Source organism: Nomascus leucogenys, chromosome 4 (genome assembly GCF_006542625.1).
Source record: "Nomascus leucogenys isolate Asia chromosome 4, Asia_NLE_v1, whole genome shotgun sequence".
Classification (NCBI taxonomy): domain Eukaryota; kingdom Metazoa; phylum Chordata; class Mammalia; order Primates; family Hylobatidae; genus Nomascus; species Nomascus leucogenys.
This window is the reverse complement of record NC_044384.1, coordinates 100,452,110-100,476,662: the sequence shown is the minus strand read 5'-3', so window position 1 is coordinate 100,476,662 and position 24,553 is coordinate 100,452,110. Positions and strand designations below refer to the sequence as shown.

Sequence of the window (24,553 nt, the reverse complement as noted above, 5' to 3'; positions counted from 1 at the left end):
TTTTGTATTTTTAGTAGAGTCGGGGTTTCACCGTGTTAGCCAGGATGGTCTTGCTCTTCTGACCTCGTGATCCGCCCACCTCGGCCTCCCAAAGTGCTGGGATTACAGGTGTAAGCCACCATGCCTGGCCGGGTTTTTTAATTTGTTTTTTTAATTTTATTTTAAGTTCAGGGGTACATGTGCAGGTTTGTTATATAGGTAAATTTGTGTCATGGAGGTTTGTTGTATAGATTATTTCATCACCTGGGTATTAAGCCTAGTACCCATTAGTTATTTTTCCTGATCCTTTCCGTCCTCCTACCCTCTATCCTCCGATAGGCTTCGGTGTGTTTTGTTCCCCTCTATGTGTCCATGCATTCTCATCATGTAGCTCCCACTTATAAGTGAGAACCTGTGGTATTTGGTTTTCTGTTGCTGTGTTAGTTTGCTAAGGATAATGGTCTCCAGCTTCATCCATGTTTCTGCAAAAGACATGATCTCATTCTTTTTTATAGTATTCCATGGTATATATGTACCACATTTTCTTTATCCAGTCTACCATTGATAGGCATTTAGCTTGATTCCATGTCTTTGCTATTGTGAACAGTGCTGCAATGAACCTATGCAAGCATGTGTCTTTATGATAGAACAATTTGTATTCCTGTGGGTTTATATGCAGTATTGGGATTGCTGGGTCAAATGGTAGTTCTGTTTTTACGTCTTTGTGAAATTGCCACTTTGCTTTCCACAATGGTTGTGGAATTTACACTACCATCAACAGTATATAAGCATTCATTTTTCTCTGCAACCTTTGCCAGCATCTGTTATTTTTTGACATTTTAATCATAGCCATTCTGGCTGGTGCAGGATGGTATCTTGTACCCCAAAGATAAAGCCTACTTTTTGTTTATTTATTTATTTATTTATTTAGAGAGACAGTCTCACTCTGTCACCTAGGATGGAGTAGAATGGTGCGATCTTGGCTCACTGCAACCTGCGCCTCATGTGTTCAAGCGATCCTTCTGCCTCAGCCTCCTGAGTAGCTGGGACTACAGGCGTATGCCACCACGCCTGGCTAAATTTTGTATTTTTAGTAGAGATGGGGTTTCACCGTGTTGGCCAGGCTGGTCTCCATCTCCTGACCTCGTGATCTGCCTGTCTCAGCCTCCCAAAGTGCTGGGATTACAGGTGTAAGCCACTGTGCCCAACCACTGGCCTCATTTCTTTGTGCTTTTGGTACAATTTGGCTGTGAATCTGTCTGGTCCTGGGCTTTTTTTTTTTTTGGTTGGTAGGCTGTTACTGACTCAAGTTCACAGTTTATTATTGGTCTGTTTGGGGATTCCGTTTCTTCTTGGTTCACTCTTGGGAGAGTGTTTGTGTCCATGAATTTATTTATTTCTTCTAGATTTTTTAGTTTATGTGCATAAAGATGTTCATAATATTCTCTGATGGTTATTTGTATTTCTTTGGGGTCAAAGGGAATATCCCCCTTTTCATTTCTGATTGTATTTATTAGAATATTCTCTTTTTTCTTCTTTGTTAGTCTAGCTAGCAGTCTATTAATTTTTTTCAAAAAAATCATCCTGGATTCATTGATCTTTTGAATGGTTTTTTGTGTCTCCTTTGGTTCAATTCTGATTTTGGTTATTTCATGGTCTTCTGCTAGTTTCTTTTGGTTGTGATGCTAGGCTGTTAAATTGAGATCTTTCTAACTTTTTGATTTGGGCATTTAGTGCTATAAATTTCCCTCTTAACAACGCCTTACCTGTGTTCCAGAGATTCTGGTATGCTGTATCTTTATTCTAATTAGTTTCAAAGAACTTGTTGATTTCTGCCTTAATTTCATTATTTACCCAGAAGTTATTCAGGAGCAAGTTATTCCATTTCCATGTAATTTTATGGTTTTGAGTGAATTTCTTAGTCTTGATTTCTAATTTGATTATGCTGTGGTCTGAGAGAGTATGATTTCAGTGATTTTGCTGAGGCATGTTTTGTGTCCCAATTATGTGGTCAATTTTAGACTATGTGCCATGTGGCAATGAGACAAATGTATGTTCTGTTGCTTTTGAGTGGAGAGTTCTGTAAATGTCTATCAGGTCCATTTGATCTAGTGCTGACTTAGGTCCTGAATATCTTTGTTAATTTTCTGTCTTGATGATCTGTCTAATACTGTCAGTGTGGTGTTAAAGTCTCCGTCTATTATTGTGTAGAAGTCTTAAGTCTCTTTGAAGGTCTCTAAGAACTTGCTTTATGAATCTAGGTGCTCATGTGTTGGGTGCATATATACTTAAGAGAGTTAGGTCTTCTTGTTGAACTCTTCAACATTATGTAATACACTTCTTTGTCTTTTGTAATCTTTGTTGGTTTGAAATCAGGATTGCAACCCCCACTATTTTTCTGTTTTCCATTTGCTGGGTAGATTTTTCTCCATCCCTTTATTTTGAGCCTATCTGTGTCACTGCATGTGAGATGGGTCTCTCTGAAGACAGCATACGAATGGGTCCTGGTTCTTTATCCAGCTTGCCACTCTATGCCTTTTAATTGGGAAATTTTGTCCATTTATATTCAAAGTTCGTATTGATATGTGTGGATTTGATCCTGTTATGATGTTAGCTGGTTATTTTGCAGACTTGTTTATGTAGTTGCTTTATAATGTCACTGGTCTGTGTACTTGTGTGTTTTTGTCGTGGCTGGTATTGGTCTTTTCTTTCCATATTTAGTGCTTCCTTCAGGAGCTCTTGTAAGGCAGGTCTGGTGGTAACAAATTCCCTCAGCAGTTGGTTGTCTGAAAAGAATCTTATTTCTCCTTCGCTTATGAAGCTTAGTTTGGCTGGATATGAAATTATTTGTTGGAATTTCTTTTCTTGAAGAACGTTGAATATTGGCCCCCAGCCTCTTCTTGCTTGTTTCTGCTGAGATGTCCACTTTTAGTCTCATGGGCTTCCCTTTGTAGGTGACCTGATCCTTCTCTCTAAATGCCTTTAACATTTTTTCTTTCATTTTGACCTTGGAGAATCTGATGAATATGTGTCTTGGAGATGATCTTCTTGTGAAGTATTTTACTGGGGTTCTTTGCATTTCCTGAATTTGAGTGTTGGCCTTTCTAGTTAGGTTGGGGAAGTCTTCATGGATGATATCCTGAAATATGCTTTCTAAGTTGGTTCCATTCTCCCCATCTATTTTAAGGACACCAGTGAGTTGTAGATTTGGTCTCTTTACATAATCCCATATTCCTCGGAGGTTTTGTTCATTCATTTTCATTCTTTTTTCTCTGTTCTCGTCTGACTGTCATATTTCAGAAGGCCAGTCTTCAAGCTCTGAGATTCTTTCCCGAATTTGGTCTATTCTGCTGTTAATACTTGCAATTGCATTCTGAAATTCCTGTAGAGTGTTTTTCAGCTCTGTCAGGTCAGTTACATTATTTTCTATATTAACTATTTTGTCTATCAGCTCCTGCATTGTTTTATCTGATTTTTAGCTTCCTTGGATTAGCTTTCAGTGTACTCCTGTAGCTCAATGATCATCATTCCTATCTATATTCTGAATTCTATTTCTGTCATTTCAGCCCTCTCAGCCCAGTTCAGAACCCTTGCTGGAGAGGTGATGCAGTCATTTAGAGGAAAGAAGGCTTTTTGAGTTGCCAGGGTCCTTGTGCTGGTTCTTTTTCATCTTTGTGGGCTTGTCACTCTTCCATCTTTGTGGTTGATATCCTTTGGATGGGTTTTTTTTCCCTTTTATCCCGTTTGATGACCTTGAATGTTTGATTGTGGTATAAGGTGGATTCAGCCAGCTGGATTCATTTCTGGAACATTTTAGGGGACAGTGCTCAGCTCTCAACTCCTGGACTGTGCACTCTAACACAACTTGGGGACTTGTATTGGGCCCCAGCTTTGTTCTCTGGCTCCTCAAGGTTAGGAATCCACTGTACTGGGTAGGCCAAGATGCTCCCAGACTGCTGGCCATTCCACTTTGGCTGGGTGGTGTAAGCCAAAGTGTTTCATAGTGCAGTGACAGCTGGATCTATCCCCGTTCACATGTGCCAGCAGCAGTGGGTACAGCAGCTGTGGCAGAGTCACCTGTGGCAGAATGCTAGCAGGTGCCAGTGCCAGGGTACCTGCCTCCCTGCAGGCATTGACCAAGGTGGCAGAGGCAACATGGCTAGGCAGAGCTGGGGCCCCTACTGGCAACTTTTGCGCAGTCATGGTGGAGGTGGTGATGACTCAGGGTTGGGACACTGAAGGTCTAGGTGCCTTCTCTGTGTCCTGCAAGCAGAAGTGGTCACTCAGGTTATGGGAGGATCTGCTATTCTCTGCACAGTGTTAGGGCAAGGGTGGGGCACTGACAAGGACGGGGCTGGCTGGCTCCGTGCCCACCAAGGCTCCATCTGCAATGGTGGTGGGAGCGAGGGACAGGCTGCACTCCTACATGCTAGCCCACTTTTTAATGGAAAAAGGAAAGCAAAACCTGCCAGTGCAGACACAAGCCAGTAAAGCATTGTGGAGAGTTGCAGTGGGTCCTGGGGAAGCTGCAGTATGGGGAGGGGGCATGCGGGCTGGTGTGTGGCATAGGGTTGCCCCAGCGGAGCTCTCCCCCGTCAAGCATGGTCTGTGTAGAAGCTATGATGTGGGGCCCCCAGGTCACCTGAGGCTGCCCTGCAAGCAGGTATGGCCAGACTTGGGCCCTAGGCGAGGCCAGCCAACCAAGGGGTGCTCAGGATAGATCAGCCCCATCTGATGGGCAAGACCACCCTGCAGAGTTCAGGACCAACAGTTCCCCTAGGACTGAAGTCTCCCACGGGAGCAAGTCGAGCCTAGGGGGATGGCCGTCCCTGGCTGTGCACCACTACAGACACTCCCACACCAAACCCCCTGGGCTCCACATCATCTGGTTTGCTACCCCTACCACTTCTCTAAGCAGCTCTCCCTGCCAACTAAAGTATCTGTGGTGGTTGCGGGCTCTCCTGCCAGGGTTCCAGAGGCCACTGGTAAGAGTAAGTTGCTCCTTAATAGTTCACTCACCTTTCCTCCAGACCCACTGAGGACCAGGCTATTTTCTGTTTTTTTTTTATAGTGGCCACCCTAAGAGTTATAGGAGTTCTTTATACATTCTGGATATTAACCCCTTATCAGTTATATGATTTATAAATATTTTTCCCAGTCACTTGGTTGCCTTTTCACTCTGTTGATTGTGTCCTTTGAGACACAGAAGTTTTTAAAATTTTGATGTAGTCCACCTTATTTTTTGTTGTTGCCTGTGCTTTTGGTGTCATTTTCAAGAAATCATTGCCTAATATCATGAAAATTTCACCTATCTTTTCTTTTAAGTGTTTTATAATTCTAGCCCTTATATTTAGGTCTTTGATCCATTTTGAGTTAATTTTTTATATTGTATAAGATAAGTGTCTGACTTCGTTCTTTTTGCATGTGGATATCCAATTTCCCAGTTCCATTTATTGAAGCTGTCTTTTCCCCCACTGAATGGTCTTGGCATCCTTGTCAAAAGGGTGGTACCTTGGCCCCTTGACCATGTATGTGAGGCTTTATTTCTGGCCTATTTTTTTCCATTGTTTTATAAATATGTCTTTATGCTAATTCAACATTGTTTTGATTGCTGTAGCTTTGTGGTAAGTTTTGAAATCAGGAAGTATGAGACTGCAATTTTGTTCCTCTTTTTCAAGATGTTTTTGGCTATTCCAGGTCACTTGTGATTCCATATTAGGATGGATATTTTTTTTCTGCAAAAAATGCCATTGGAATTGTGTTAGGGATTGCATTGAATCTGTAGATCACTTTGGGTAGCATTTACATCTTTAATAACAATATTAAACCTTCTAATTCATGAATATAAGATGTATTTCCATTTATTGCTATCTTTTATTTATTTAAGCAACATGTATAAAACTCTTTTGTCTCCTTAGTTAAATGTATCCTAAGTGTTTTATTCTTTTTGATGCTATTGTAAATGGAATCGTTGTCTTAATTTCATTTTCAGATTGTTCATTTTTAGCGTATAGAAATGTATTTGATTTTTTGTGTTGATTTTGTGTCCTGCAACTTTACTGAATTTATTTATTAGTTCTAACAGGTTTTTTGGGGGATTCTTTAGGGTTTTCTACATATAAGATTATATCATTTGAAAACAGAGCATTTTATTCTTCCTTTTCAATTTGAATGTCTTTGATTTCTTTTTGTTGCCTAATTTCACTGGCTAGGATTTCCAGTGCTATGTTGAATAAAAGTGTCAAAAGCGAGGATTCTTATCTTGTTTCTGATCTTAGAGGAAACGCTTTCAGTCTTTTACCATTATGTTTGATGTTAGCTGTGGGCTTTCAGCTGATATTTCAAACTATAGTTTGTTACGTAGTTGCTATACTTTTACTTCTAGGAAATGATGGTAAACCTGCTAAAGATGTCTTGGTTTTTCCATGAGAAACATTCGAATAGCTAAAATAGCACCCACAAAAAAATGTCAAAGAATATAAAAAGACAGTCCATAAAAGAGATTATATAACTAGTAAACAAATATGAGAAACACAGGTTATCTAAGACCATTAAAGCAAGCCAGGCATGGTGTCTCACGCCTGTAATCCCAGCACTTTGGGAGGCTGAGGCGGGTGGATCACTTGAGGCCAGGAGTTCGAGACCAGCCTGGCCAACATGGTGAAATCCCATCTCTACTAAAAATACAAAAATCAGCCAAGCATGGTGGTGCATCCTCCCCTTCCTGTAATCCCAGCTGCTTGGGAGGCTGAGACACAAGAATTGCTTGGACCCTGGAGGTGGAGGTTACAATGAGCCAAGGTCGCACCACTGCACTCCAGTCTGAGTGATAGAGCAAGTGTCTGTCTCAAAGAAAAAAATAAGTAAGACCATTAAAGCAATAAGAAATCACCATTTTCTTTCTTTTTTTTTTTTTTTTTTTTTTTTTTTTTGAGATGGAGTCTTGCACTGTCGCCTGGGCTGGAGTGCAATGGCCTGATCTTGGCTCACTGCAACCTCTGCCTCCTGGGTTCACATGATTCTTCTGCCTCAGCTTCCCAAGTAGCTGGGATTACAGGCGCACACCACCACACCCAGCTAATTTTTTGTATTTTTAGTAGAGATGGGGTTTCACTATGTTGGCCAGACTGGTCTCAAACTCCTGACCTCGTGATCTGCCTGCCTCAGCCTCCTAGAGTGCTGGGATCACAGGTGTGAGCCACCTCGCCCAGCCAGAAATCACCATTTTCTTATACAGAATTAGCATAATTATTGAAAATATAAATAAAACCCAGCGGTGGCAAGGCTGTGGAATCACTGGAACTCTGATACTTTGATGTCACTTTGGAGAGCAGACTGTTCTATGGGCTTTATATGCGTCTTTCTATTAGTATTTACGATAACTTTGAGATATACTATTTCCCCCATATTTTCATTGAAAAGAACGCGACACAGGGGATTAAATAACTCATTCAAGGATACAAAACTAGATATTGATAGGCCCCAGATGTGACCACGGCCTATACTCCTGACCTCTGTGCTCTGTTGCCATATAAATATGCAGACCTTCTGACCCAGTAATCTCATTCCATTCAGATGACTTAGTCCTAAGGAAATAAGATAGATGAGATAGAGCAGGGGTTGTGAACAGGGACTCCTGGGACTGCATACTTTTATTCAGAGTCTACTATTTACTAGCTGGTGTCAGATGTTCTGAAAACCTAGCAATTTAAGACAAAACAAAAATACACATCCAGTCCAGGTCTTTAGGAACACTTTTTTTTTTTTTTTTTTCAGATGAGATCTTGTTCTGTTGCCCAGGCTGGAGTGCAGTGGTGCAATCATGGCTCACTGCAGCCTTTACCTCCTGGGCTCAATTGATCCACCTGATTCAGCCTCCTGAGTAGCTGAGACTACAGGCGCGCACCACCATGCCTGGCTAATTTTTCTATTTTTTTGTAGAGATAAGGTTTCGCCATGTTGCCCAGACTTGGGGGAAACTTTCTTGTAATCAAAAAGAAATGTATGTCAGAGAGAGTGGGAAAAAGTTGTTTTAGTTGCTGATTAAAATGTGGCAACTCCTATGGACAAAGAGTGTTGTTTGTTCTCAGGTGACCTGAATAGTCCAAAGCTGTAATGGATCTATCACTCCTTTCTAGCTCATCAGCAGAATATTATTTCCTATTTGCCTAATTCAGGGCTACAAATGTTTCAGGCTGTATTACTTTTGAATTAAAGTGGGGTTTCTGGAACTGTTCTCTTTCCCAGGGAGCTCATCCGCTGTTTGAAGTGGTATATGGACTGCTCAGCAGAACTGATTCGACAGGACCACATTCAAGAAGCTATGCGGGTAATGTACTAACCTCTCCATACATAAGAGACCCACTCATGCAATTATTTGTGAGTAATCTCAGTGATACAATGTGCAGGACAAATGTAGACATCGCAGTACCTGGCCTGCTTTCAGGAATGACTGTCTTGATCCACATAATTTCTTTTCCTTACCTTGATTTTGTCCCAGAAAGCCTTTATTCCTGATAACTTTAAAGAAGGAGGGAGAGATGATGTGCACATGGCTCCTGGCCGTCCTCCCCTGCCTGATTTGTTACCTATAGTATCAGTCCTTTCTACCACTGGCTAAAGTATAGTAACTCCTTCTAAGCCAATGTTGGTGGCAACGTTGATTGAATTAGGATCCTCTAATAGTATACTCTTTTTTTGGTAGTTACTAAGCATTGATTTTTTTGAACTGTTTTAAGTAGAAAGAGCTGAGTGGATGCACTGTATGTGGATTTGTTCAGAAGAAGATAATCTTAAAATTGTGGCCTTAGGAAGAACCTGTGGTCTTCCATGGTCATGACCATTGTCAGCATCCCTGCTTGGACAGGTTCCCTGACAAGACAGCCCTTTGTATTGCTGGGTAGCTCCAATTGACAGGGGACTGTTCTCATTTTGAGTTAACTCCACTGTCTGGTAACTTCTTTTCATGGCTACTGTTCTGCTGTAAAAAGAAAAAAGCAAAGTAGTTTTGCTTTATTTCTGTCCTCTTTTAATATCACATTACCTGCAACAAGTACTGGACCTGTGTTTTTGTCCTTTTCCACATGTTTAACAGGTAACAGAATGTTTTCTCAAGCATTATCAGACTGAAGGGGCAAAATCAAATCATAGATTTGCATTTAGCCTTCCTCTTCTTTGCACATTCTGTAAAAATCTGAGGCTACAAGGCTCATTTCTGTCCTCTTTCATACAAATGTCTACTGAGCATCTGTCCTAGGGTCTAAGATGCAACGATGAATAAGACCAGCCCATCTTCTTGAAGAACATACCCGCAGTGCCCTAAAGGGAGGCATGAACACAAGTGTAGGGCAGGGTGCTGAGGCATGTGAGGAAAGGGCCTGGGTTCTCTTCTTCTCAGAACCCTAGCACCTGTCGGGTGCCTAACACAATATTTGAGTGGATAAAAGTTGAGTTAAATGCAAAAGATTCTATATCAGCCTGAAAAATAATTGCTTAAGGATACTGGAGATGGCAGCGCAGAAGTTATTTTCTCCTAAAAATCATTCGTTTAATCATTCAGTCAATGTTGCTTGATACCTACCATGCTTCAGACACTTCTAACCTCTGGAGATTCAGCAGGAGCCCAAACAAAAATGACTAGGGCTTCATAGTACTTTCATTCAAGTGGGGAAAGACATACAATATATGTAAAACAAATAAATACATGTATTTATTCTAATCAATGTTGCCACCAACATTGGCTTAGAAAGTCAGTTTAAAAAAAAAAAAAAAAACTTGGCTGGCCGTGGTGGCTCACGCCTATAATCCTAGCACTTGAGGACGCCGAGGCGGGCGGATCACCTGAGGTCAGGAGTTCAAGACCAGCCTGGCCAACATGATGAAACCCCATCTCTACTGAAAATACAGAAATTAACCGGGCATGGTGGCATGCACCTGTAATCCCAGCTACTCAGGAGGCTGAGGCTCGAGAATTGCTTGAACCTGGGAGGCGGAGGTTGCAGTGAACCAAGATTGTGCTGCTGTACTCCAGCCTGGGTGACAGAGCAAAACTCCATCTCAAGAGCAAACAAACAAACAAACAAAAAATCTCGATGAGTACTATGAAGGAAATAAGATCGTGGAACAGACTAGCTGGAAAGGAGGGTTTACTTCAGATCAAGGGTTTGTGAAAGCTTCTCTGAGGAGGTGATCTCTGAGCTAAAGTCAGTGTTAACAGTTAGGGAATGAGCACTCCAGAATGAGGAAACAGAATATTTAAAAGCCTAGATGGGAAAGGGCTTGGGTTTTGTTTCTGTTTTTGTTTTGTTATTATTATACTTAAAGTTCTAGGGTACGTGTGCACCACGTGCAGGTTTGTTACATATGTATATATATGCCATGTTGGTGTGCTGCTCCCATTAACTCGTCATTTACATTAGGTATATCTCCTAATGCTATCCCTCCCCCCTCCCCCCACCCCACAACAAGCCCCAGTGTGTGATGTTCCCCACCCTGTGTCCAAGTGTTCTCATTGTTCAATTCCCACCTATGAGTGAGAACATGTGGTGTTTGGTTTTCTGTCCTTGCGATAGTTTGCTCAGAATGATGGATTCCAGCTTCATCCATATCCCTACAAAGGACATGAACTCATCCTTTTTTATGGCAGCATAGTATTCCATGGTGTATATGTGCCACATTTTCTTAATCCAGTCTATCATTGATGGACATTTGGGTTGGTTCCAAGTCTTTGCTATTGTGAATAGTGCCGCAATAAACATACGTGTGCATGTGTCTTTATACCAGCATGATTTATAATCCTTTGGGCATATGCCCAGTAATGGGATGGCTTGGGCAAATGGTATTTCTAGTTCTAGATCCTTGGGGAATTGCCACACTGTCTTCCACAATGGTTGAACTAGTTTACAGTCCCACCAACAGTGTAAAAGTGTTCCTATTTCTCCACATCCTCTCCAGCACCTGTTGTTTCCTGACTTTTTAATGATTGCCATTCTAACTGGGGTGAGATGGTATCTCACTGTGGTTTTGATTTGCATTTCTCTGATGGCCAGTGATGACGAGCATTTTTTCATGTGTCTGTTGGCTGCATAAATGTCTTCTTTTGAGAAGTGTCTGTTCATATCCTTTGCCCACTTTTTGATGGGGTTGTTTGATTTTTTCTTGTAAATTTGTTTAAGTTCTTTGTAGATTCTGGATACTAGTCCTTTGTCAGATGAGTAGATTGTAAAAATTTTCTCCCATTCTGTAGGTTGCGTATTCACTCTGATGGTAGTTTCTTTTGCTGTGCAGAAGCTCTTTAATTAGATCCCATTTGTCAATTTTGGCTTTTGTTGCCATTGCTTTTGGTGTTTTAGTCATGAAGTCCTTGCCCATGCCTATGTCCTGAATGGTATTGCCTAGGTTTTCTTCTAGGGTTTTTATGGTTTTAGGTCTAACATTTAAGTCTTTAATCCATCTTGAATTAATTTTTGTATAAGGTGTAAGGAAGGGATCCAGTTTCAGCTTTCTACATATGGCTAGCCAGTTTTCCCAGCACCATTTATTAAATAGGGAATCCTTTCCCCATTGCTTGTTTTTGTCAGGTTTGTCAAAGATCAGATGGTTGTAGATGTGTGGTATTATTTCTGAGGGCTCTATTCTGTTCCATTGATATATATCTCTGTTTTGGTACCAGTACCATGCTGTTTTGGTTACTGTAGTCTTGTAGGATAGTTTGAAGTCAGGTAGCATGATGCGTCCAGCTTTGTTCTTTTGACTTAGAATTGTCTTGGCAATGCAGGCTCTTTCTTGGTTCCATATGAACTTTAAAGTAGTTTTTTCCAATTCTGGGAAGAAAGTCATTGGTGGCTTTATGGGGATGGCATTGAATCTATAAATTACCTTGGGCAGTATGGCCATTTTCATGATATGGATTCTTCCTATCCATGAGCATGGAATGTTCTTCCATTTATTTGTGTCCTCTTTTATTTCATTAAGCAGTGGTTTGTAGTTCTCCTTGAAGAGGTCCTTCACATCCCTTGTTAGTTAGATTCCTAGGTATTTTATTCTCTTTGAAGCAATTGTGAATGGGAGTTCACTCCTGATTTGGCTCCCTGTTTGTCTGTTATTGGTGTAGAGGAATGCTTGTGATTTTTGCACGTTGATTTTGTATCCTGAGACTTTGCTAAAGTTGCTTAACAGCTTAAGGAGATTTTGGGCTGAGACAATGGGGTTTTCTAAATATACAATCATGTCATCTGCAAACAGGGACAATTTGACTTCCTCTTTTCCTACTTGAATACCCTTTATTTCTTTCTCTTGCCTGACTGCCCTGGCCAGAACTTCCAACACTATGTTGAATAGGAGTGGTGAGAGAGGGCATTCCTGTCTTGTGCCAGTTTTCAAAGGCAATGCTTCCAGTTTTTGCCTATTCAGTATGATATTGGCTGTGAGCTTGTCATAAGTAGCTCTTACTATTTTGAGATACGTCCCATCAATACCTAGTTTATTGAGAGTTTTTAGCATGAAGTGCTGTTGAATTTTGTCAAAGGCCTTTTCTGCATCTGTTGAGATAATCATGTGGTTTTTGTCTTTGGTTCTGTTTATATGATGGATTATGTTTATTGGTTTGCTTTTGTTGAACCAGCCTTGCATCAAAGGGATGAAGCCCACTTGATCTTGGTGGATAAGCTTTTTGATGTGCTGCTGGATTCAGTTTGCTAGTATTTTATTGAGGATTTTCACATCAATGTTCATCAGGGATATTGGGCTAAAATTCTCTTTTTCTTGTTGTGTCTCTGCCAGGCTTTGGTATCAGGATGATGCTGGCCTCATAAAATGAGTTAGGGAGGATTCCCTCTTTTTCTATTGATTGGAATAGTTTCAGAAGGAATGGTACCAGCTCCTCTTTGTACCTCTGGTAGAATTCGGCTGTGAATCCATCTGGTCCTGGACTTTTTTGGTCGGTACGCTATTAAATACTACCTCAATTACAGAGCCTATTATTGGTCTATTCAGGGATTCAACTTCTTCCTGGTTTAGTCTTGGGAGGGTGTGTGTGTCCAGGAATTTATCCATTTCTTCTAGATTTTCTAGTTTATTTGCGTAGAGGTGTTTCTGGTATTCTCTGATGGTAGTCTGTAGTTCTGTGGGATCGATGGTGATATCCCCTTTATCATTTTCTATTGCATGTATTTGATTATTCTCTTTCTTCTTTATTAGTCTTGCTAGTGGTCCATCAATTTTGTTGATCTTTTCAAAAAACCACCTCCTGGATTCATTGATTTTTTGAAGGGTTTTTTGTGTCTCTATCTCCTTCAGTTCTGCTCTGATCTTAGTTATTTCTTGCCTTCTGCTAGCTTTCGAATGTGTTTGCTCTTGCCTCTCTAGTTCTTTAAATTGTGATGTTAGGGTGTCAATTTTAGATCTTTCCTGCTTTCTCTTGTGGGCATTTAGTGCTATAAATTTCCCTCTACACACTGCTTTAAATGTGTCCCAAAGGTTCTATTCTGTCGTATCTTTGTTCTCATTGGTTTCAAAGAACATCTTTATTTCTGCCTTCATTTCGTTATGTACCCAGTAGTCATTCAGGAGCAGGTTGTTCAGTTTCCATGTAGTTGAGCAGTTTTGAGTGAGTTTCTTAGTCCTGAGTTCTAGTTTGATTGCACTGTGGTCTGAGAGGCAGTTTGTTATAATTTCTGTTCTTTTACATTTGCTGAGGAGTGCTTTACTTCCAACTATGTGGTCAATTTTGGAATAAGTGCAATGTGGTGCTGAGAAGAATGTATATTCTTTTGATTTGGGGTGGAGAGTTCTATAAATGTCTATTAGATCCACTTGGTGAAGAGCTGAGTTCAGTTCCTGGATATCCTTGTTAACTTTCTGTCTCATTGATCTGTCTAATGTTGACAGTGGGGTGTTAAAGTCTCCCATTATTATTGTGTGGGAGTCTAAGTCTCTTTGTAGGTCTCTAAGGACTTGCTTTATGAATCTGGGTGCTCCTGTATTGGGTGCATATATATTTAGGATAGTTAGCTCTTCTCATTGAATTGATCCTTTTACCATTATGTAATGGCCTTCTTTATCTCTTTTGATCTTTGTTGGTTTAAAGTCTGTTTTATCAGAGACTAGGATTGCAACCCCTGCTTTTTTTTGTTTTCCATTTGCTTGGTAGATCTTCCTCCATCCCTTTATTTTGAGCCTATGTGTGTCTCTGCATGTGGGATGGTTCTCCTGAATACAGCACACTGATGGGTCTTGACTCTTTATCCAATTTGCCAATCTGTGTCTTTTAATTGGAGCATTTAGCCCATTTACATTTAAGGTTAATATAGTTATGTGTGAATTTGATCCTGTCATTATGATGTTAGCTGATTATTTTGCTCGTTAGTTGATGCAGTTTCTTCCTAGCATTGATGGTCTTTACAATTTGGCATGTTTTTGTGGTGGCTGGTACTGGTTGTTCCTTTCCATGTTTAGTGCTTCCTTCAGGAGCTCTTGTAGGGCAGGCCTGGTGGTGACAAAATCTCTCAGCATTTGCTTGTCTGTGAAGGATTTTATTTCTCTTTCACTTATGAAGCTTAGTTTGGCTGGATATGAAATTCTGGGTTGAAAATTCTTTTCTTTAAGAATGTTGAATATTGGCCTCCACTCTCTTCTGGCTTGTGGAGTTTCTGCCAAGAGATCCACTGTTAGTCTGATGGGCTTCCCTTTGTGGGTAACCCAATCTTTCTCTCTGGCTGCCCTTAACAGTGTTTCCTTCATTTCAACTTTGGTGAATCTGACTATTATGTGTCTTGGGGTTGCTCTTCTCGAGGAGTATCTTTGTGGTGTTCTCTGTGTTTCCTGAATTTGAATGTTGGCCTGCCTTGCTAGGTTGGGGAAGTTCTCCTAGATAATATCCTGAAGAGTGTTTTCCAACTTGGTTTCATTCTCCCCGTCACTTTCAGGTACACCAATCAAATGTAGGTTTGGTCTTTTCACATAGTCCCGTATTTCTTGGAGGCTTTGTTCGTTTCTTTTTACTCTTTTTTCTCTAAACTTCTCACTTCATTTCATTCCTTTGATCTTCAATCACTGATACCCTTTCTTCCACTTGATCAAATCGGCTACTGAAGCTTGTGCATGCATCACATAGTTCTCATGCCATGGTTTTCAGCTCCATCAGGTCATTTAAGATCTTCTCTATGCTGTGTATTCTAGTTAGCCATTCGTCTAATCTTTTTTCAACGTTTTTAGCTTCTTTGCGATGGGTTCGAACATCCTCCTTTAGCTCGGAGAAGTTTGTTATTGCCGATAGTCTGAAGCCTTCTTCACTCAACTCGTCAAAGTCATTCTCTGTCCAGTTTTGATCCGTTGCTGGCGAGGAGCTGCGTTCCTTTGGAGGAGAGGAGGCCCTCTGATTTTTAGAATTTTCAGCTTTTCTGCTCTGGTTTCTCCCCATCTTTGTGGTTTTATCTACTTTTGGTCTTTGATGATGGTGACGTACAGATGGGTTTTTGGTGTGGATGTCCTTTCTGTTTGTTAGTTTTCCTTCTAACAGTCAGGACCCTCAGCTGCAGGTCTGTTGGAGTTTGCTGGAGGTCCACTCCAGACCCTGTTTGCCTGGGTATCACCAGGGGAGGCTCAGTTGGAAATGCAGAAATCACTCATCTTCTGCATTGCTGTAGACTGGAGCTATTCCTATTCAGCCATCTTGGAACCTCCTCCTTGTTTTGTTTTTGAGACACAGTCTCACTTACTCTTTTGCCCAGGCTGGAGTGCAGTGGCCTGATATCTGCTCAGTGCAACCTCTGCCTCCTGGGTTCAAGTGATTCTCCTGCCTCACCCTCCTGAGTAGCTGGGATTACAGGCGCATGCCACCATGCCCAGCTAATTTTTGTATTTTTTGTGGAGATGGGGTTTCACCATGTTGGCCAGGCTGGTCTCAAACTCCTGACCTCAGGTGATCCGGCTGCCTTGGCCTCCCAAAGTGCTGGGATTACAGGTGTGAGCCATTGCACCCAGCCAAGAGCTTGAGTTTTCATTTTTGGTTTTTGTTTTGTTTTGTTTTGTTTTGTTTTTTAGACGGAGTCTCACTCTTGTTGTGTAGGCTGGAGTGCAGAGGCACAATCTTGGCTCACTGCAGCCTCTGCCTCCCGTGTTCAAGCGATTCTCCTATCTCAGCCTCCCAAGTAGCTGGGATTATATGCATATGCCACCATATCTGGCTAATTTTTTGTGTTTTTAGTAGAGACGGGGTTTCACCACGTTGGTCAGGCTGGTCTCAGACTCCTGACCTGAGGTGATCCACCCACCTCCACCTTCCAAAGTGCTGGAATTACAGGCATGAGCCATTGCACCCATCTCCAAGAGCTTGGGTTTTTAAGGAACCAAAAGGCAACTGATGTGACTAAAGCAAGGGAATGCTAGATTGGTTGTAGAAGATGATAATAAGGGAGAACTGTGGCTGTTTCCAAGGGGTCTTGCTAAATTAGCTGAGTTGATGGCAAGGCCATTTATGGAGGTACAGAATTCTGGGAAAGATAAGGTTTGGGTAGGGAGAAGGAAGAATTCCCTTTTGGGGGAGCATTTTTCTGAGGTGTTTTCATATTTGTTCTCACCATTTCACACTTGTTCTGTAATACATCCAACACTAAGGTTTTATCAGGTCATTTCCTCCTCTTCATCAGATTTCAGCTTATAAGTCTCCTTCACCAGATTAGTAAGTTTCCATCTAATCCTGTTTTCCTTCTTCTTCATAGGATGCATGCTCGTGGCCTGATACTTCTCATTCCAATATCAAAAGCTATGAACCAGGAAACTTCTTCCTTAATACTTTTGATTCAGTATATCTTTCCACTCATAACCTTATCTCTTCCTTTTACCTTCAGAAGCATGACCTTAAAAAAAGTTCTATTGAAGAAGGTGAAAATGAAAAGTTTATTATTTCTCACTTTGTTATATTGTTTGTTCACAATGTGAGAGGCATGTAGGGGGTGTCATTGTGGGTTTTAGGGTGGCTCTTCACAAGGCATTCCAAAACAACAGCACACATTTCACTGCTGAGCTGTATCAGTTCCTTAGCAGGTAGCCACAAGGAGGAAAGAGAGGGCATGGTGGATCTTCTTGGTGATACAAACATGGTAATAACTTTTAGGATCTCTTTTTCTTACAGGTTTATTGACTTAAGCAAAAATGGACAGGGCAGCTGCTTCAGCCACAGTTAAGTGCTCCATTGTCTCTACACAGTATTAGGAGCACCTTTAAACCTTGAGCAAATTCCACAGGCTCCACCTCTCACCTTCTATTCCACTCCTCTCCCCGCTGTCCTTCCCCAGTTGAATCTGTCAGAGGTGGCCACCATCACCTGGTCCTGACCAAGATGGTGCTGATCCAAAAATTCAAGAGGAGTGGGGAAGAGGGAAGTCAGGTACTGAGAGATGACTGGAAGTGGGTTTATGTTCCATGTCCTCATCCGGGTTTGCATGGAGACTTCTCTGACATCAGCCTTGTGCTCCTCTGCTAGTTGTCTTATATTATGTAACCTAATAGAGGAAGCAAGCTCTTATGACCTAAAGGTGCAAGTCACTTTGCTGTCTGGTTCTGCCTCCCTGAAACTGGTGAATGTTTCATGCCACTCATTACATCTCTTGTGGTAACTGTGTCAAACTTAAAAACCAAACAAAAAAACTTTTTAAAATTAGAGGAGTAGTATGGAGCACATAATTAGATTTGCCTACCTCTCAGGTGACCTAAAATTCCACTTTTCAAAAAAAATCTCGTTTATTTTCCTGTCTTTACTTCCAATGCTCCACGTAGTTGCCAATCCTTCCTGCATCTTCCGGGGCTTGGGCATATGACAGTAAGATGCTCAACAAGTTCATTTTGTACTTCTATGCATAATACATTTTTGGTGAATCTTTCCAGGTCTTAATACTTTTCATTTTCTGTATGACCTAACTGAGGAAACCATCCTGGCTTTTTTTTTTTTTTTTTGGAGACGGAGTCTCGCTCAGTTGACCAGGCTGGAGTGCAGCGGCGCAATCTCGGCTCACTGCAAGCTCCGCCTCCCGGGTTCACGCCATTCTCCTGCCTCAGCCTCCCGAGTACGTCCTGGCTTTTTTAGGCTGCTCCAAGAAGATCTATTCTATCCTTTACCTATAGGGATTCTAGTCCTTACCTATAAGGATTCCAGGGTGTCAGTTCTGACCCTGTCCCTCTTTTGTCCTCTGCTGAGCCCAGCAAGCCATCATCTTAATCATACAAAACCAAAGTACCTAAAGGGGAATGCCAGACCTGCTACTTAGCCATTTAGTTTGGAAAATGCAAACATTTATTTTCTTTGTTCCGATGGAAAATACCTCCTACTTCAGTGACTTCAAACTGGCATAACTTAATAAATGAAGCTAGCTCAGAAGTGTATACTTTCTGCTTCATGGGCCTGAAGAGTCACCACAATATAAACATACTAGAGCAGTGGCAGAGTCTAGCCTGCAAGTGTCTGGGTTTAGAAACTAACAGATTTTTCAAGTTCTTTATAGACTAGGCATTAAAAAGCTACTAGAACAGAGGGTGAGCATTTATGGAGATGAGGCCGCACACTAATTTCTTCTACAGAATTATCTGGTACAAGCCCTGGAAGACACATTTTTCTAAACTGGCATTCCTCAGTGCCAACTGAATTTTGTATGGGCCACAAAATATTAAGTTCTGCTTTTCCAAACCATCTAACAGCTGGATAGATCATAAAAGGTAGTTTGGGAATTGTTTCCTGTTTTATATTTCAAGTACCTGACTTCTGTTTGTTTCAGCCTTGCATAAGTTTCTCTCCATTATTTCTGCCTTTTCAGTGTCTGGGAAATCTGTGGCATTTTTTTTTTATTAGAAAACACAGTATTGGGTCTTGAATTTGTTCTTTTAAAAGAAAATTACTCTGTAAGCATGAGCCAAGCATCAGGAACTCCTCAGAATCAGATTCTGCTCCCAAACTTTTTTGCAGAAGCTTCATCTTGTACTATTTACGAACTGCTTATGGCAGATGTCTTGGTGGGAAGAGGGTGGATACTGGATTTATCAGCCCTATCAACTCCTGTGCAGCCTGGGACAGGTTTTCTTCAGATTTCTGTGACCCCTGGTGAAAAAGGAGGAACTGTGTCAGGCCCTAGCTGTATCTTAAAGATGTAGGAGACTCCTAAGTCTGAGGACTCCTGAGTCTTTTAGGACGCTTCCTTATTGCAGTAAACTTGAGTCTTTCTTACATCCTTGCCTTGTGACCCTTTTATTTCCAGACCTGAAAAAAAAAATACAGAGAAACTTATTTTTTAAACTCTGAGTGTTCTTGAATTCAACTATTTCTGTAACAGTCTATGGCTCCTCAATTCCAGAACCTCAGAAAACAGTTGTGAAATTATTTGATGATTCTTTCAATAAGAAGGTAGCTGCTGCTTAGTGACAATTTGGATATTTGAGAAAAAATTTTAAAAAATAAAGTGCCTGTCTATCTCCATAGTTAGAATTGCCCATCACCTGATTTTGGTATAGAAACTGCTGTTACTTTGCCCCTTGTTTCCTGCTATGTGAGTTCCTGAGCATCTTCAACACCTCTCCATCACTTTTTCTCCCACACTTTTCAGGCCTTGGAGTACCTTTTCAAGTTCATTGTACAGTCACGGATCCTGTACTCACGAGCCACTTGTGGAATGGAAGAGGAACAATTCAGATCCAGTATCCAAGAACTTTTCCAGTCCATCCGGTTTGTGCTCAGTCTGGACAGCCGAAACTCAGAAACACTCCTTTTTACTCAGGTTCGCACACCGCAGGGAAGCTTTGCTGCTGGGTTCCTCCTTCTCAGCAGGTGGTTTCTTTGTCCTATGGTTTTCAGAGATGAAGAAGCCCTGCCAACATCATGTGTGTTGGGTAAGGGATTATTTACAAGGAAATACCTGATAGAACAAAATGCTGCTTTTACTGCAAATCTGGCTGTGCCTCAGCTGCCAGATGTAAAACAGCTCAGTGGCTTTATGTTGGAGAAGAAGCACAAATTTGTTCTTGTGATGTCTTTAGACCAAGTTTATTTAGCTACCATACTACTTAGTTTTTTATGAACATCTTATTCATAGGAGATATTCAGAATGTATGGGGAATTTTATTTCCTGATTAATCATGGTATTAATGAAAATTGAGTGCAGTGGCTCACGCCTGTAATCCTAGCACTTTGGGAGGCCAAGGCGGGTGGATTGCTTGAGCTCAGGGGTTCAGGACCAGCCTGGGCAACATGATGAAACCCCATCTCTACTAAAAATACAAAAAATTAGCTAGGTGTGCTAGCATGCACCTGTAGTCCCAGCTACTCGGGAGGCTGAGGCAGGAGAATTGCTTGAACCCGGGAGGCGGAGGTTGCAGTGAGCCAAGATCGCACCACTGCACTCCAGCCTGGGCAACAGACTGAGACTTTGTCTCCAAAAAGAAAAAGAAAAAAAAGAAAGTTTAGATTAGCTTTTGTCCATTCCGGAAGTTGAATGAAATAATTTGAAAAACAGTAGGAATAACTAGGAATCTTTGGCTAAGAATTAAGATTAAATTAGGATCAGAGGGCTGGCAAGATGGCCAAATAGGAGCAGCTCCGGACTGCAGCTCCCAGCGAGATCAACACAAAAGGCGGGTGATTTCTGCATTTCCAACTGAGGTACCCAGCTCATCTCATTGGGACTGGCTAGACAGTGGGTGCACCCATGGAGGGCGAGCAGAAGGAGGGTGGGACGTCGCCTCACCTGGGAAGCGCAAGGGGTTGGGGAACTCCCTCCCTTCCCCAAGGGAAGCCGGGAGAGACTGCCTTGAGGAACAGTACATTCCGGCCCAGATACTATGCTTTTCCCATGGTCTTTGCAACCTGCAGTCCAGGAGATTCCCTCAGGTGCCTACACCACCAGGGCCCTGGGTTTCAAGCACAAAACTGGGCCGCTGTTTGGGCAGACACTGAGCTAGCTGCAGGAGTTTTTTTCATACGTCAGCGAGACAGAACCGTTCACTCCCCTGGAAAGGGGGCTGAAGCCAGGGAGACAAGTGGTCTAGTTCAGTGAATCCCACCCCCATGGAGCCCAGCAAGTTAAGATCCACTGGCTTGAAATTCTCGCTGCCAGCACAGCAGTCTGATGTTGATCTGGGACACTCAAGCTTGGTCAGGGGAGGGGCATCCACCATCACAGAGGCTTGAGTAGGCAGTTTTCCCCTCACTGTGTAAAAACAGCTGACAGGAACTTTGGACTGGGCAGAGCCCACCACGGTGCTGCCAAGCCATTGTAGCCGGACTGCCTCTCTAGATTCCTCCTCTGTGGGCAGGGAATCTCTGAAAGAAAGACAGTAGGCCCAGTCAGGGGCTTCTAGATCCAACTCCCATCTCCCTGGGACAGAGCACCTAGGGGCAGCTGTGGGCGCAGCTTCAGCAGACTTAAATGTTCCTGCCTGCCGGCTGTGAAGGGAATGGCAGATCTCCCAGCACAGTGCTCGAGCTCTGCTAAGGGACAGACTGTCTCCTTAAGTGGATCCCTGACCCCCATGTCTCCTGACTGGGAGACATCTCCCAGTAGCGTACAACAGACACCTCATACAGGAGAGCTCTGGCTGGCATCTGGTGGGTGCCCCTCTGGAACGAAGCTTCCAGAGGAAGGAATAGGCAGCAATCTTTGCTATTCTGCAGCCTCCACTGGTGATACCCAGGCAAACAGGGTCTGAAGTGGACTTCCAGCAAACCCCAGCAGACCTCCAACAGAGGGGCCTGACTGTTAGAAGAAAAACTAACAAACAGAAAAGAATAGCATCAACATCAACAAAAAGGACATCCACACAGAAACCCTATCCGAAGGTCGCCAACATCAAACACCAAAGGTAGATAAATCCAGGAAGACAAAGAAAAACCAGTGCAAAAAGGCTGAAAATTCCAAAAACCAGAATGCCTCTTCTCCTCCAGAGGATCACAACTCCTAGCCAGCAGGGTAACAAACCTGGACAGAGAATGAGTTTGACGAATTGACAGAAGTAGGCTTCAGAAGGTGGGTAATAACAAACTCCTCCAAGCTAAAGGAGCATGTTCTAACCCAATGCAAGAAAGCTAAGAACCTTAAAAAAAGGTTTGAGGAATTGCTAACTACAATAACCAGGTTAGAGAAGAACATAAATGACCTGATGGAGCTGAAAAACACAGCACGAGAACTTTGTGAAGCATACACAAGTATCAATAGCCAAATCAATCAAGTAGAAGAAAGGATATCAGAGATTGAAGATCAACTTAATGAAATACAGTGTGAAGACAAGATTAGACAAAAAAGAATGAAAGGAACGAATAAAGCCTCCAAGAAATATGGGACTATGTGAAAAGACCAAACGTATGTTTGATTGGTGTACCTGAAAGTGACAGGGAGAATGGAACCAAGTTGGAAAACACTCTTCAGGATATTATCCAGGAGAACTTCCCCAACCTAGCAAGACAGGCCAACATTCAAATTCAGGAAATACAGAGAACACCACAAAGATACTCCTCGAGAAGAGCAACCCCAAGACACATAATCGTCAGAATCACCAAGATTGAAATGAAGGAAACACTGTTAAGGGCAGCCAGAGAGAAAGGTTGGATTACTCACAAAGAGAAGCCCATCAGACTAACAGCAGATCTCTCTGCAGAAACCCTGCAAACCAGAAGAGAGTGGGGGCCAATATTCAACATTCTTAAAGAAAAGAATTTTCAACCCAGAATTTCATATCCAGCCAAACTAAGCTTCGTAAGTGAAGGAGAAATAAAATCCTTCACAGACAAGCAAATGCTGAGAGATTTTGTCACCACCAGGCCTGCCTTACAAGAGCTCCTGAAGGAAGCACTAAATATGGAAAGGAAAAACCAGTACCAGCCACTGCAAAAGCATACCAAATTATAAGGATCATCGACACTATGAAGAAACTGCATCAACTAATGGGCAAAATAACCACCTAGCATCATAATGACAGGATGAAATTCACACATAACTATATTAACCTTAAATGTAAATGGGCTAAATGCTCCAATTAAAAGACACAGACTGGCAAATTGGATAAAGAGTCAAGACCCATCATTGTGTTGTATTCAGGAGATCCATCATTGTGTTGTATTCAGGAGACCCATCTCATATGCAAAGACATACGTAGGCTCAAAGTAAAGGGATGGAGGACTATTTACCAAGCAAATGGAAAACAAAAAAAAGCATGGGTTGTAATCCTAGTATCTGATAAAACAGACTTTAAACCAACAAAGATCATAAAAGACAAGGATATTACATAATGGTAAAGGGATCAATGCAACAAGAAGCGCTAACTATCCAAAATATATATGCATCCAATACAGGAGCACCCAGGTTCATAGAGCAAGTTCTTAGAGACCAATAAAGAGACTTATACTCCCACACAATAATAGTGGGAGACTTTAACATCCCACTGTCAGTATTAGATCAATGAGACAGAAAATTAACAAGGATATTCAGAACTTGAACTCAGCTCTGGTCCAAGTAGACCTGATAGGCATCTGCAGAACTCTATACCGCGAATCAACAGAATATACATTCTTCTCAGCATCACATTGCACATATTCTAAAACTGACCATAATTGGAAGTAAAACACTCCTCAGCAAATGCAGAAGAACAGAAATCATAACAGTCTCTCAGACCACAGTACAATCAAATTAGAACTCAGGATTAAGAAACTCACTCAAAACCACACAACTACATGGAAACTGAACAACCTGCTCCTGAATGACTACTGGGTAAATAATGAAATTAAGGCAGAAGTTCTTTGAAACCAATGAGAACAAAGACATAACGTACTAGAACCTCTGGGACACAGCTAAAGCGGTGTTTAGATGGAAATTTATAGCACTAAATGCCCACAGGAAAAAGCGGGAAATATCTAAAATCGACACCCTAACATCACAGTTAAAAGAACTAGAGAAGCAAGAGCAAACAAATTCAAAAGCTAACAGAAGACAAGAAATAACTAGCTGGCCGTGGTGGCTCACACCTGTAATCCCAGCACTTTGGGAGGCTGAGGTGGGCGGAACATGAGATCAGGAGATCAAGATCATCCTGGCCAACACGGTAAAACCCTGTCTCTACTAAAAATACAATAAATCAGCCTGGTGTGGTGGCGGGTGCATGTAGTCCCAGCTACTCAGGAGGCTGAGTCAGGAGAATGGCCTGAACCTGGGAGGCGGGGCTTGCAGTGAGCCGAGATCACGCCACTGCACTCCAGCCTGGGTGACAGAGTGAGACTCTGTCTCAAAAAAAAAAAAAGAAAAAGAAATAACTTAGATCAGAACAGAGACACGAAAAATCCTTGAAAAAGTTCATGAATCCAGGAGCTGGTTTTTTGAAAAGATTAACAAAATAGATAGACTGCTAGCCAGACTAATAAAGAAGAAAAGACAGAAGAATCAAATAGACACAACAAAAAATATGATAAAGGGGCGATCACCACTGATCCCATGAAATAGAAACTACCATCAGAGAATACTATAAACATCTCTGTGCAAATAAACTAGAAACTCTGGAAGAAATGTATAAATTCCTGGACACACACACCGTCCCAAGACTAAACCAG

At 41.8% G+C, this 24,553-nt stretch overlaps 1 protein-coding gene across 5 annotated transcripts in view; it reads left to right on the top strand.

Annotated features, from left to right (window-relative positions):
• DOCK3 (dedicator of cytokinesis 3) overlaps positions 1–24,553 on the top strand; it is a 653,304-nt gene that overhangs the window by 510,352 nt on the left and 118,399 nt on the right. For all 5 annotated transcript variants that reach the window (XM_030811683.1, XM_030811684.1, XM_030811682.1 and 2 more), the window contains exons 22-23: positions 8,227–8,308; positions 19,569–19,739. In XM_030811683.1, coding sequence (XP_030667543.1) covers positions 8,227–8,308; positions 19,569–19,739 — 253 coding nt within the window. The remainder of the gene's footprint in view (positions 1–8,226; positions 8,309–19,568; positions 19,740–24,553) is intronic.